Source organism: Heterodontus francisci, chromosome 1 (genome assembly GCF_036365525.1).
Source record: "Heterodontus francisci isolate sHetFra1 chromosome 1, sHetFra1.hap1, whole genome shotgun sequence".
Classification (NCBI taxonomy): Eukaryota; Metazoa; Chordata; class Chondrichthyes; order Heterodontiformes; family Heterodontidae; genus Heterodontus; species Heterodontus francisci.
The window spans coordinates 161,012,941-161,027,163 of NC_090371.1; the positions used below are offsets into that span (position 1 = coordinate 161,012,941).

Consider the following 14,223-nt stretch of genomic DNA (forward strand, 5'->3'; position numbering starts at 1 on the left):
TCTTCACCTTCATCTTCTTCATCATCATCTTTATCTTCATCTTCATCTTCATCTTCAGCTTCAGCTTCAGCTTCAGCTTCATCTTCTTCATCTTCATCTTCATCATCTTTATCTTCTTCATCTTCTTCATCATCGTCTTCTTCATCTTCGTCATCTTCATCTTCTTCATCATCATCTTCATCATCTTCATCATCTTCATCATCTTCATCATCTTCATCATCTTCATCATCTTCATCATCTTCATCTTCATCATCTTCATCATCTTCATCTTCGTCATCTTCATCATCTTCATCTTCGTCATCTTCATCATCTTCATCATCTTCATCTTCTTCATCTTCATCAACTTCATCTTCATCTTCATCATCTTCTTCATCATCAACTTCTTCATCATCATCTTCTTCATCATCTTCTTCATCTTCATCATCTTCATCTTCATCTTCATCATCTTCATCTTCATCATCTTCATCTTCATCTTCATCTTCATCTTCTTCATCTTCTTCATCCTCATCTTCTTCATCATCATCTTCATCTTCTTCATCTTCATCTTCTTCTTCTTCTTCTTCATCTTCATCTTCATCTTCTTCTTCTTCATCTTCATCTTCATCTTCATCTTCATCTTCATCTTCATCTTCATCTTCATCTTCATCTTCATCTTCTTCTTCATCTTCATCTTCATCTTCATCTTCATCTTCATCTTCATCTTCATCTTCATCTTCATCATCTTCATCATCTCCATCATCTCCATCATCATCTTCATCATTTTCATCTTCTTCATCTTCTTCATCTTCTTCATCTTCTTCATCTTCTTCATCTTCTTCATCTTCTTCATCTTCTTCATCTTCATCTTCTTCATCTTCTTCATCATCTTCATCTTCATCTTCATCTTCTTCATCATCATCTTCTTCATCATCTTCATCTTCATCATCTTCATCATCTTCTTCTTCATCTTCATCATCATCATCTTCTTCATCATCATCTTCTTCATCATCATCTTCTTCATCTTCTTCACCTTCACCTTCTTCATATTCTTCATCATCTTCATCTTCTTCATCTTCATCTTCATCATCTTCATCTTCATCATCATCTTCTTCATCATCTTCTTCATCTTCATCATCTTCTTCATCTTCATCTTCATCTTCTTCATCATCATCTTCTTCATCATCATCTTCTTCATCTTCTTCACCTTCACCTTCTTCATATTCTTCATCATCTTCATCTTCTTCTTCATCTTCTTCATCTTCATCTTCTTCATCATCATCTTCTTCATCATCATCTTCATCATTTTCATCTTCTTCATCTTCATCTTCATCTTCATGTTCATCATCTTCATCTTCACCTTCACCTTCTTCATATTCTTCATCATCTTCATCTTCATCTTCATCTTCTTCATCTTCATCTTCTTCATCTTCATCTTCATCTTCATCTTCTTCTTCATCTTCTTCATCTTCTTCATCTTCTTCATCTTCTTCATCTTCAACTTCATCTTCTTCATCTTCAACTTCATCTTCAACTTCATCTTCAACTTCATCTTCTTCATCTTCATCTCTTCATCATCATCTTTTCTTCTTCATCTTCATCTTCTTCATCTTCATCTTCATCATCTTCATCTTCTTCATCTTCATCTTCTTCATCTTCATCTTCTTCATCTTCTTCATCTTCTTCATCTTCTTCATCTTCTTCATCTTCATCTTCTTCATCTTCTTCATCTTCATCATCTTCATCTTCATCTTCATCATCATCATCTTCTTCATCATCTTCATCATCTTCATCTTCATCATCTTCATCTTCATCTTCTTCATCATCTTCATCTTCATCATCTTCATCATCTTCTTCATCATCTTCTTCATCATCTTCATCTTCATCTTCATCTTCTTCATCTTCATCATCTTCACCTTCACCTTCTTCATCATCTTCATCTTCATCTTCATCTTCATCTTCTTCATCTTTTTCATCTTTTTCATCTTCATCTTCATCTTCTTCATCATCTTCATCATCTTCATCTTCATCTTCATCTTCATCTTCTTCATCATCTTCTTCATCATCTTCATCTTCATCTTCATCATCTTCATCTTCATCTTCTTCATCTTCACCTACACCTTCACCTTCTTCATCTTCATCTTCATCTTCATCTTCATCATCTTCATCTTCATCTTTTTCATCTTCATCTTCATCATCTTCATCTTCTTCATCTTCATCTTCACCTTCTTCATCTTCGTCTTCGTCTTCATTTTCTTCATCTTCTTCTTCATCTTCTTCATCTTCATCTTCTTCATCTTCATCTTCTTCATCTTCATCTTCATCTTCTTCATCTTCATCTTCATCTTCATCTTCTTCATCTTCATCTTCATCTTCATCTTCATCATCTTCATCTTCATCTTCATCTTCATCTTCATCTTCATCATCTTCATCTTCATCTTCATCTTCATCATCTTCATCTTCATCTTCATCTTCTTCATCTTCATCTTCATCTTCATCTTCATCTTCATCTTCATCTTCATCTTCATCTTCACCTTCACCTTCACCTTCACCTTCACCTTCACCTTCACCTTCACCTTCACCTTCACCTTCATCTTCTTCATCTTCATCTTCACCTTCACCTTCACCTTCACCTTCATCTTCTTCATCTTCATCTTCATCTTCTTCATCTTCATCTTCTTCATCTTCTTCATCTTCTTCATCTTCTTCATCTTCATCATCTTCATCATCTTCATCTTCATCATCTTCATCTTCATCTTCATCTTCATCTTCACCTTCACCTTCACCTTCACCTTCACCTTCACCTTCACCTTCACCTTCACCTTCACCTTCATCTTCTTCATCTTCATCTTCACCTTCACCTTCACCTTCATCTTCTTCATCTTCATCTTCATCTTCTTCATCTTCATCTTCATCTTCTTCATCTTCTTCATCTTCTTCATCTTCTTCATCTTCATCATCTTCATCATCTTCATCTTCATCATCTTCATCTTCATCTTCATCTTCATCTTCATCTTCATCTTCATCATCTTCATCTTCATCTTCATCTTCATCTTCATCTTGAGCTTCATCTTCTTCATCTTCATCATCTTTATCTTCTTCATCTTCATCTTCTTCATCATCATCTTCATCTTCATCTTCATCATCTTCATCTTCATCTTCATCTTCATCATCTTCTTCATCATCTTCATCTTCTTCATCTTCTTCATCTTCTTCATCATCTTCATCTTCTTCATCTTCTTCATCTTCATGTTCATCATCTTCATCATCTTCATCTTCACCTTCACCTTCTTCATATTCTTCATCATCTTCATCTTCTTCATCTTCATCTTCATCTTCATCTTCATCTTCATCTTGAGCTTCATCTTCTTCATCTTCATCATCTTTATCTTCTTCATCTTCATCTTCTTCATCATCATCTTCATCTTCATCTTCATCATCTTCATCTTCATCTTCATCTTCATCATCTTCTTCATCATCTTCATCTTCTTCATCTTCTTCATCTTCATGTTCATCATCTTCATCATCTTCATCTTCACCTTCACCTTCTTCATATTCTTCATCATCTTCATCTTCATCTTCATCTTCTTCATCTTCACCTTCACCTTCTTCATATTCTTCATCATCTTCATCTTCTTCATCTTCATCTTCATCTTCATCTTCATCTTCATCTTGAGCTTCATCTTCTTCATCTTCATCATCTTTATCTTCTTCATCTTCATCTTCTTCATCATCATCTTCATCTTCATCTTCATCATCTTCATCTTCATCTTCATCTTCATCATCTTCTTCATCATCTTCATCTTCTTCATCTTCTTCATCTTCATGTTCATCATCTTCATCATCTTCATCTTCACCTTCACCTTCTTCATATTCTTCATCATCTTCATCTTCATCTTCATCTTCTTCATCTTCTTCATCTTCTTCATCTTCATCTTCATCTTCATCTTCATCTTCATCTTCTTCATCTTCTTCATCTTCAACTTCATCTTCTTCATCTTCATCTCTTCATCATCATCTTTTCATCTTCATCTTCTTCATCTTCTTCATCTTCATCTTCTTCATCTTCATCTTCATCTTCTTCATCTTCTTCATCTTCATCTTCTTCATCTTCATCTTCATCATCTTCATCATCTTCATCTTCACCTTCATCTTCTTCATCATCATCTTTATCTTCATCTTCTTCATCTTCATCTTCAGCTTCAGCTTCATCTTCTTCATCTTCATCTTCATCATCTTTATCTTCTTCATCTTCTTCATCATCGTCTTCTTCATCTTCGTCATCTTCATCTTCTTCATCATCATCTTCATCATCTTCATCATCTTCATCATCTTCATCATCTTCATCATCTTCATCTTCGTCATCTTCATCATCTTCATCTTCGTCATCTTCATCATCTTCATCATCTTCATCTTCTTCATCTTCATCAACTTCATCTTCATCTTCATCATCTTCTTCATCATCAACTTCTTCATCATCATCTTCTTCATCATCTTCTTCATCTTCATCATCTTCATCTTCATCTTCATCATCTTCATCTTCTTCATCTTCATCTTCATCTTCATCTTCATCTTCTTCATCTTCTTCATCCTCATCTTCTTCATCATCATCTTCATCTTCTTCATCTTCATCTTCATCTTCTTCTTCTTCTTCTTCATCTTCATCTTCTTCTTCTTCTTCATCTTCATCTTCATCTTCATCTTCATCTTCATCTTCATCTTCATCTTCATCTTCATCTTCATCTTCATCTTCATCTTCATCTTCATCTTCATCATCTTCATCATCTTCATCATCTCCATCATCTCCATCATCTCCATCATCATCTTCATCATTTTCATCTTCTTCATCTTCTTCATCTTCTTCATCTTCTTCATCTTCTTCATCTTCTTCATCTTCTTCATCTTCTTCATCTTCTTCATCTTCATCTTCTTCATCTTCTTCATCATCTTCATCTTCATCTTCATCTTCTTCATCATCATCTTCTTCATCATCTTCATCTTCATCATCTTCATCATCTTCTTCTTCATCTTCTTCATCATCATCTTCTTCATCATCATCTTCTTCATCATCATCTTCTTCATCTTCTTCACCTTCACCTTCTTCATATTCTTCATCATCTTCATCTTCTTCTTCATCTTCTTCATCTTCATCTTCATCATCTTCATCTTCATCATCATCTTCTTCATCATCTTCTTCATCTTCATCATCTTCTTCATCTTCATCTTCATCTTCTTCATCATCATCTTCTTCATCATCATCTTCTTCATCTTCTTCACCTTCACCTTCTTCATATTCTTCATCATCTTCATCTTCTTCTTCATCTTCTTCATCTTCATCTTCTTCATCATCATCTTCTTCATCATCATCTTCATCATTTTCATCTTCTTCATCTTCATCTTCATCTTCATGTTCATCATCTTCATCTTCACCTTCACCTTCTTCATATTCTTCATCATCTTCATCTTCATCTTCATCTTCTTCATCTTCATCTTCTTCATCTTCATCTTCATCTTCATCTTCTTCTTCATCTTCTTCATCTTCTTCATCTTCTTCATCTTCTTCATCTTCAACTTCATCTTCTTCATCTTCAACTTCATCTTCAACTTCATCTTCAACTTCATCTTCTTCATCTTCATCTCTTCATCATCATCTTTTCTTCTTCATCTTCATCTTCTTCATCTTCATCTTCATCATCTTCATCTTCTTCATCTTCATCTTCTTCATCTTCATCTTCTTCATCTTCTTCATCTTCTTCATCTTCTTCATCTTCTTCATCTTCATCTTCTTCATCTTCTTCATCTTCATCATCTTCATCTTCATCTTCATCATCATCATCTTCTTCATCATCTTCATCATCTTCATCTTCATCATCTTCATCTTCATCTTCTTCATCATCTTCATCTTCATCATCTTCATCATCTTCTTCATCATCTTCTTCATCATCTTCATCTTCATCTTCATCTTCTTCATCTTCATCATCTTCACCTTCACCTTCTTCATCATCTTCATCTTCATCTTCATCTTCATCTTCTTCATCTTTTTCATCTTTTTCATCTTCATCTTCATCATCTTCATCTTCTTCATCTTCATCTTCTTCATCATCATCTTCTTCATCATCTTCATCATCTTCATCTTCATCTTCATCTTCATCTTCTTCATCTTCTTCATCATCTTCTTCATCATCTTCATCTTCATCTTCATCATCTTCATCTTCATCTTCTTCATCTTCACCTACACCTTCACCTTCTTCATCTTCATCTTCATCTTCATCTTCATCATCTTCATCTTCATCTTTTTCATCTTCATCTTCATCATCTTCATCTTCTTCATCTTCATCTTCACCTTCTTCATCTTCGTCTTCGTCTTCATTTTCTTCATCTTCTTCTTCATCTTCTTCATCTTCATCTTCTTCATCTTCATCTTCTTCATCTTCATCTTCATCTTCATCTTCTTCATCTTCATCTTCATCTTCATCTTCATCTTCTTCATCTTCATCTTCATCTTCATCTTCATCTTCATCATCTTCATCTTCATCTTCATCTTCATCTTCATCTTCATCATCTTCATCTTCATCTTCATCTTCATCATCTTCATCTTCATCTTCATCTTCTTCATCTTCATCTTCATCTTCATCTTCATCTTCTTCATCTTCATCTTCATCTTCATCTTCATCTTCATCTTCATCTTCATCATCTTCATCTTCATCTTCATCTTCATCTTCATCTTCATCTTCTTCATCTTCATCTTCATCTTCATCTTCATCTTCATCTTCATCATCATCTTCATCTTCATCTTCATCTTCATCTTCATCTTCTTCATCTTCTTCATCTTCTTCATCTTCTTCATCTTCATCATCATCTTCATCATCTTCATCATCTTCTTCATCATCTTCTTCATCATCTTCTTCATCATCTTCTTCATCATCTTCTTCATCATCTTCTTCATCATCTTCTTCATCATCTTCTTCATCATCTTCTTCATCATCTTCTTCATCATCTTCTTCATCATCTTCTTCATCATCTTCTTCATCATCTTCTTCATCATCTTCATCTTCATCTTCATCTTCATCTTCATCTTCTTCATCTTCATCATCTTCACCTTCACCTTCTTCATCATCTTCATCTTCATCTTCATCTTCATCTTCTTCATCTTTTTCATCTTTTTCATCTTCATCTTCATCATCTTCATCTTCTTCATCTTCATCTTCTTCATCATCTTCTTCATCATCATCTTCATCATCTTCATCTTCATCTTCATCTTCATCTTCTTCATCATCTTCATCATCTTCATCATCTTCTTCATCATCTTCATCTTCATCTTCATCATCTTCATCTTCATCTTCTTCATCTTCACCTACACCTTCACCTTCTTCATCTTCATCTTCATCTTCATCTTCATCATCTTCATCTTCATCTTTTTCATCTTCATCTTCATCATCTTCATCTTCTTCATCTTCATCTTCACCTTCTTCATCTTCGTCTTCGTCTTCATTTTCTTCATCTTCTTCTTCATCTTCTTCATCTTCTTCATCTTCTTCATCTTCATCTTCTTCATCTTCATCTTCTTCATCTTCATCTTCTTCATCTTCTTCATCTTCATCTTCATCTTCATCTTCTTCATCTTCATCTTCATCTTCATCATCTTCATCTTCATCTTCATCTTCATCTTCATCTTCATCTTCATCTTCATCTTCATCTTCTTCATCATCTTCATCTTCATCTTCTTCTTCATCTTCTTCATCTTCATCTTCTTCATCTTCATCATCATCATCATCATCATCATCATCATCATCATCATCATCTTCATCTTCATCTTCATCTTCATCTTCATCTTCATCTTCATCTTCATCTTCATCTTCATCTTCATCTTCATCTTCATCTTCATCTTCATCTTCATCTTCATCTTCATCTTCATCTTCATCTTCTTCATCTTCATCATCTTCTTCATCTTCTTCATCTTCTTCATCTTCTTCATCTTCTTCATCTTCTTCATCTTTTTCATCTTTTTCATCTTTTTCATCTTTTTCATCTTCATCTTTTCATCTTTTCATCTTTTCATCTTCATCTTTTCATCTTCATCTTATCATCTTCATCTTATCATCTTCATCTTATCATCTTCATCTTATCTTCTTCATCTTCATCTTCATCTTCATCTTCATCTTCATCTTCATCTTCATCTTCATCTTCATCTTCTTCATCATCTTCATCTTCTTCATCATCTTCATCTTCTTCATCATCATCTTCTTCATCTTCATCATCTTCTTCTTCATCACCTTCATCTTCATCATCTTCATCTTCATCTTCTTCATCTTCTTCATCATCATTTTCTTCATCTTCATCATCTTCATCTTCATCTTCTTCATCTTCTTCATCATCATTTTCTTCATCTTCATCATCTTCATGTTCATCTTCATCTTCTCCATCATCATCTTCATCTTCATCTTCACCTTCACCTTCTTCACCTTCACCTTCTTCATCTTCATCTTCATCTTCATCATCTTCATCATTTTCATCTTCATCTTCTTCATCTTCTTCATCTTCTTCATCTTCATCTTCTTCATCTTCTTCATCTTCTTCATCTTCATCTTCTTCATCATCATGTTCATCTTCATCTTCTCCATCATCATTTTCTTCATCTTCATCATCTTCATGTTCATCTTCATCTTCTCCATCATCATCTTCATCTTCATCTTCACCTTCACCTTCTTCACCTTCACCTTCTTCATCTTCATCTTCATCTTCATCATCTTCATCATTTTCATCTTCATCTTCTTCATCTTCTTCATCTTCTTCATCTTCATCTTCTTCATCTTCTTCATCTTCTTCATCTTCATCTTCTTCATCATCATGTTCATCTTCATCTTCTCCATCATCATCTTCATCTTCATCTTCACCTTCACCTTCTTCACCTTCACCTTCTTCATCTTCATCTTCATCATCTTCATCATTTTCATCTTCATCTTCTTCATCTTCTTCATCTTCTTCATCTTCATCTTCTTCTTCTTCATCATCTTCATCTTCATCTTCATCTTCATCTTCATCTTCATCTTCTTCATCTTCATCTTCTTCATCATCATCTTCTTCATCTTCTTCATCTTCATCTTCTTCATCTTCATTTTCATCTTCATCTTCATCTTCATCTTCTTCATCTTCATCTTCTTCATCATCATCTTCTTCATCTTCTTCATCTTCATCTTCTTCATCTTCATTTTCATCTTCTTCATCTTCTTCATCTTCATCATCTTCGTCTTCTTCATCATCATCTTCTTCATCTTCTTCATCTTCATCTTCATCCTCTTCATCTTCATCTTCATCTTCATCATCTTCATCTTCATCATCTTCATCTTCATCCTCTTCATCTTCATCTTCATCATCTTCATCTTCATCATCTTCATCTTCTTCTTCATCTTCTTCATCTTCTTCATCTTCATCTTCTTCATCTTCATCTTCTTCATCATCATCTTCTTCATCATCTTCATCTTCTTCATCTTCATCTTCTTCATCTTCATCTTCATGTTCATCATCTTCATCATCTTCATCTTCACCTTCACCTTCTTCATATTCTTCATCATCTTCATCTTCATCTTCTTCATCTTCATCTTCTTCATCTTCTTCATCTTCATCTTCTTCTTCATCTTCTTCATCTTCATCTTCTTCATCTTCTTCATCTTCAACTTCATCTTCTTAATCTTCATCTCTTCATCATCATCTTTTCATCTTCATCTTCTTCATCTTCATCTTCTTCATCTTCATCTTCATCATCTTCATCATCTTCATCTTCACCTTCATCTTCTTCATCTTCATCATCTTCGTCATCTTTATCTTCATCTTCTTCATCTTCTTCTTCTTCATTTTCATCTTCATCTTCATCATCATCATCATCATCTTTATCTTCATCTTCATCTTCATCTTCATCTTCATCTTCATCTTCATCTTCATCTTCATCTTCATCTTCATCTTCATCATCTTCATCTTCATCTTCAGCTTCAGCTTCAGCTTCAGCTTCAGCTTCAGCTTCATCTTCATCTTCATCTTCATCTTCTTCATCTTCATCTTCAGCTTCATCATCTTCATCTTCATCTTCATCTTCATCTTCATCTTCATCTTCATCATCTTTATCTTCTTCATCTTCTTCATCATCATCTTCATCTTCGTCATCTTCATCTTCATCTTCTTCATCATCATCTTCATCTTCTTCATCTTCATCTTCATCATCTTCATCATCTTCATCTTCGTCATCTTCATCATCTTCGTCATCTTCATCTTCGTCATCTTCTTCATCTTCGTCATCTTCATCATCTTCGTCATCTTCATCATCTTCATCATCTTCATCATCTTCATCATCTTCATCTTCATCATCTTCATCATCTTCATCTTCATCATCTTCATCTTCATCTTCATCTTCATCTTCATCTTCATCATCTTCATCTTCATCTTCATCTTCATCTTCATCTTCATCATCATCTTCATCATCTTCATCTTCATCTTCATCTTCATCATCTTCATCTTCTTCTTCTTCTTCTTCTTCTTCTTCTTCTTCATCTTCATCTTCATCTTCATCTTCTTCATCTTCATCTTCATCTTCTTCATCATCATCTTCTTCATCATCTTCATCATCTTCATCTTCTTCATCATCTTCATCTGCTTCATCTTCTACATCTTCATCTTCTTCATCTTCATCATCTTCATCTTCTTCATCTTCATCTTCTTCATCATCTTCATCATCTTCATCTTCTTCATCATCTTCATCATCTTCATCTTCTTCATCTTCATCTTCTTCATCATCATCTTCTTCATCTTCATCATCTTCTTCTTCATCACCTTCATCTTCATCATCTTCATCTTCATCTTCTTCATCTTCTTCATCATCATTTTCTTCATCTTCATCATCTTCATGTTCATCTTCATCTTCTCCATCATCATCTTCATCTTCATCTTCACCTTCACCTTCTTCACCTTCACCTTCTTCATCTTCATCTTCATCTTCATCATCTTCATCTTCATCTTCTTCATCTTCTTCATCTTCTTCATCTTCATCTTCTTCTTCTTCTTCATCATCTTCATCTTCATCTTCATCTTCATCTTCATCTTCATCTTCACCTTCTTCATCTTCATCTTCTTCATCATCATCTTCTTCATCTTCTTCATCTTCATCTTCTTCATCTTCATTTTCATCTTCATCTTCATCTTCATCTTCTTCATCTTCATCTTCTTCATCTTCATCTTCTTCATCATCATCTTCTTCATCTTCTTCATCTTCATCTTCTTCATCTTCATTTTCATCTTCTTCATCTTCTTCATTTCATCATCTTCATCATCTTCACCTTCACCTTCATCTTCGTCTTCATCTTCATCTTCGTCTTCTTCATCATCATCTTCTTCATCTTCTTCATCTTCATCTTCATCCTCTTCATCTTCATCTTCATCTTCATCATCTTCATCTTCATCATCTTCATCTTCATCCTCTTCATCTTCATCATCTTCATCTTCATCATCTTCATCATCTTCATCATCTTCTTCATCATCTTCTTCATCTTCATCTTCATCTTCTTCATCTTCTTCATCATCTTCATCATCTTCATCTTCTTCATCTTCTTCATCATCTTCATCATCTTCATCTTCATCATCATCATCATCATCATCTTCTTCATCATCTTCATCTTCTTCTTCACCTTCATCTTCATCTTCTTCATCTTCTTCATCATCATCTTCTTCATCATCATATTCTTCATCTTCATCTTCTTCATCATCATCTTCTTCTTCATCTTCATCTTCATCTTCTTCATCTCCATCATCTTCATATTCTTCATCTTCATCTTCTTCATCATCATCTTCTTCATCATCTTCATCTTCTTCATCTTCTTCATCATCATCTTCTTCATCATCATCATCTTCTTCATCTTCATCATCTTCATCTTCACCTCCTGCATCTTCTTCATCTTCATCTTCATCATCTTCATCATCATCTTCTTCTTCTTCATCTTCTTCTTCTTCTTCTTCATCTTCATCTTCATCTTCATCTTCATCTTCATCTTCATCTTCATCTTCTTCATCTTCATCTTCATCTTCATCTTCATCTTCATCTTCATCTTCATCTTCATCTTCATCTTCATCTTCATCTTCTTCATCTTCACCTTCACCTTCATCACCTTCACCTTCTTCACCTTCACCTTCTTCATCTTCATTTTCATCTTCATCTTCTTCATCTTCTTCATCATCTTCATCTTCTTCTTCTTCTTCTTCTTCATCTTCTTCTTCATCATCTTCATCATCTTCATCTTCATCTCATCTTCTTCATCATCTTCTTTATCTTCATCTTCATCTTCATCTTCATCTTCATCTTCTTCATCTTCTTCGTCTTCATCATCTTTATCTTCGTCATCTTCATCTTCTTCATCATCATCTTCTTCATCTTCATCTTCATCATCTTCTTCATCTTCATCTTCATCTTCATCATCATCATCTTCTTCATCATCTTCATCTTCATCTTCTTCACCATCACCTTCTTCATCTTCATCATCATCATCATCATCATCTTCATCTTCATCTTCTTCATCATCTTCATCTCCATCTTCATCTTCATCTTCATCTTCCTCATCTTCTTCATCATCATCTTCTTCATCTTCATCATCTTCATATTCTTCATCTTCATCTTCTTCATCATCATCTTCTTCATCATCTTCATCTTCATCTTCTTCATCTTCTTCATCATCATCTTCTTCATGATCTTCATCTTCTTCATCTTCATCTTCATCTTCTTCATCTTCATCTTCATCATCTTCATCTTCTTCATCTTCTTCATCTTCACCTTCACCTTCTTCACCTTCACCTTCATCTTCATCTTCATCTTCATCTTCATCATCTTCCTCTTCATCATCTTCATCTTCATCTTCATCTTCATCTTCATCTTCATCTTCATCTTCATCTTCTTCATCTTCATCTTCATCTTCTTCATCATCATCTTCTTCATCTTCATCTTCATCTTCTTCATCTTCATCTTCATCTTCATCTTCATCTTCATCTTCATCTTCATCTTCATCTTCATCTTCATCTTCATCTTCATCTTCATCTTCATCATCTTCATCTTCACCTTCATCATCTTCATCTTCTTCATCTTCATCTTCTTCATCTTCATCTTCATCATCTTCTTCATCTTCATCATCATCTTCTTCATCATCTTCATCATCTTCATCTTGTTCATCTTCATCTTCATCATCTTTTTCATCATCTTCATCTTCTTCATCTTCATCTTCTTCACCATCACCTTCATCTTCATCTTCATCTTCATCTTCATCTTCTTCATCTTCTTCATCTTCTTCATCATCATCTTCTTCATCATCTTCATCTTCTTCATCATCATCTTCTTCATCATCTTCATCTTCATCTTCTTCATCATCATCTTCATCATCTTCTCCATCTTCATCTTCATCTTCTCCATCTTCATCTTCATCTTCACCTTCACCTTCTTCACCTTCACCTTCTTCATCTTCATCTTCATCTTCATCTTCTTCATCTTCTTCATCTTTTTCTTCTTCTTCATCTTCTTCATCCTCTTCATCATCTTCTTCATCATCATCTTCTTCATCATCATCTTCTTCATCTTCATCTTCATCATCTTCATCATTTTCATCTTCATCTTCTTCATCATCTTCATCTTCATCTTCATCTTCATCTTCATCTTCATCATCTTTATCTTCGTCATCTTCATCTTCTTCATCATCATCTTCTTCATCTTCATCTTCATCATCTTCATCTTCATCTTCATCATCATCTTCTTCATCATCTTCATCTTCTTCAACTTCATCTTCTTCACCATCACCTTCTTCATCTTCATCATCATCTTCATCATCTTCATCTTCTTCTTCATCATCTTCATCTTCATCTTCATCTTCTTCATCTTCTTCATCATCATCTTCTTCATCATCTTCATATTCTTCATCTTCATCTTCTTCATCATCATCTTCATCTTCATCATCTTCATCTTCTTCATCTTCACCTTCACCTCCTGCATCTTCTTCATCTTCATCTTCATCATCTTCATCATCATCTTCTTCTTCTTCATCTTCATCTTCATCTTCATCTTCATCTTCATCTTCATCTTCATCTTCATCTTCATCTTCTCCATCTTCATCTTCATCTTCATCTTCACCTTCACCTTCATCACCTTCACCTTCTTCATCTTCATTTTCATCTTCATCATTTTCATCTTCATCTTCTTCATCTTCTTCATCTTCATCTTCTTCTTCT

The 14,223-nt window shown here is 34.2% G+C and overlaps 2 protein-coding genes across 2 annotated transcripts in view; both read left to right on the plus strand.

The window, feature by feature from the left end:
* LOC137347055 (prominin-1-A-like) overlaps positions 1-14,223 on the plus strand; it is a 289,266-nt gene that overhangs the window by 157,360 nt on the left and 117,683 nt on the right. The gene's annotated exons all lie outside the window — the stretch shown is intronic.
* Positions 1,378-7,308, plus strand: LOC137347309 (uncharacterized; the record flags this gene model as incomplete). Its single annotated transcript, XM_068011756.1, has 2 exons — positions 1,378-1,546; positions 6,281-7,308. Coding segments are annotated over 2 exons (1,197 nt in total), but the record flags the coding sequence as incomplete, so codon positions are not given.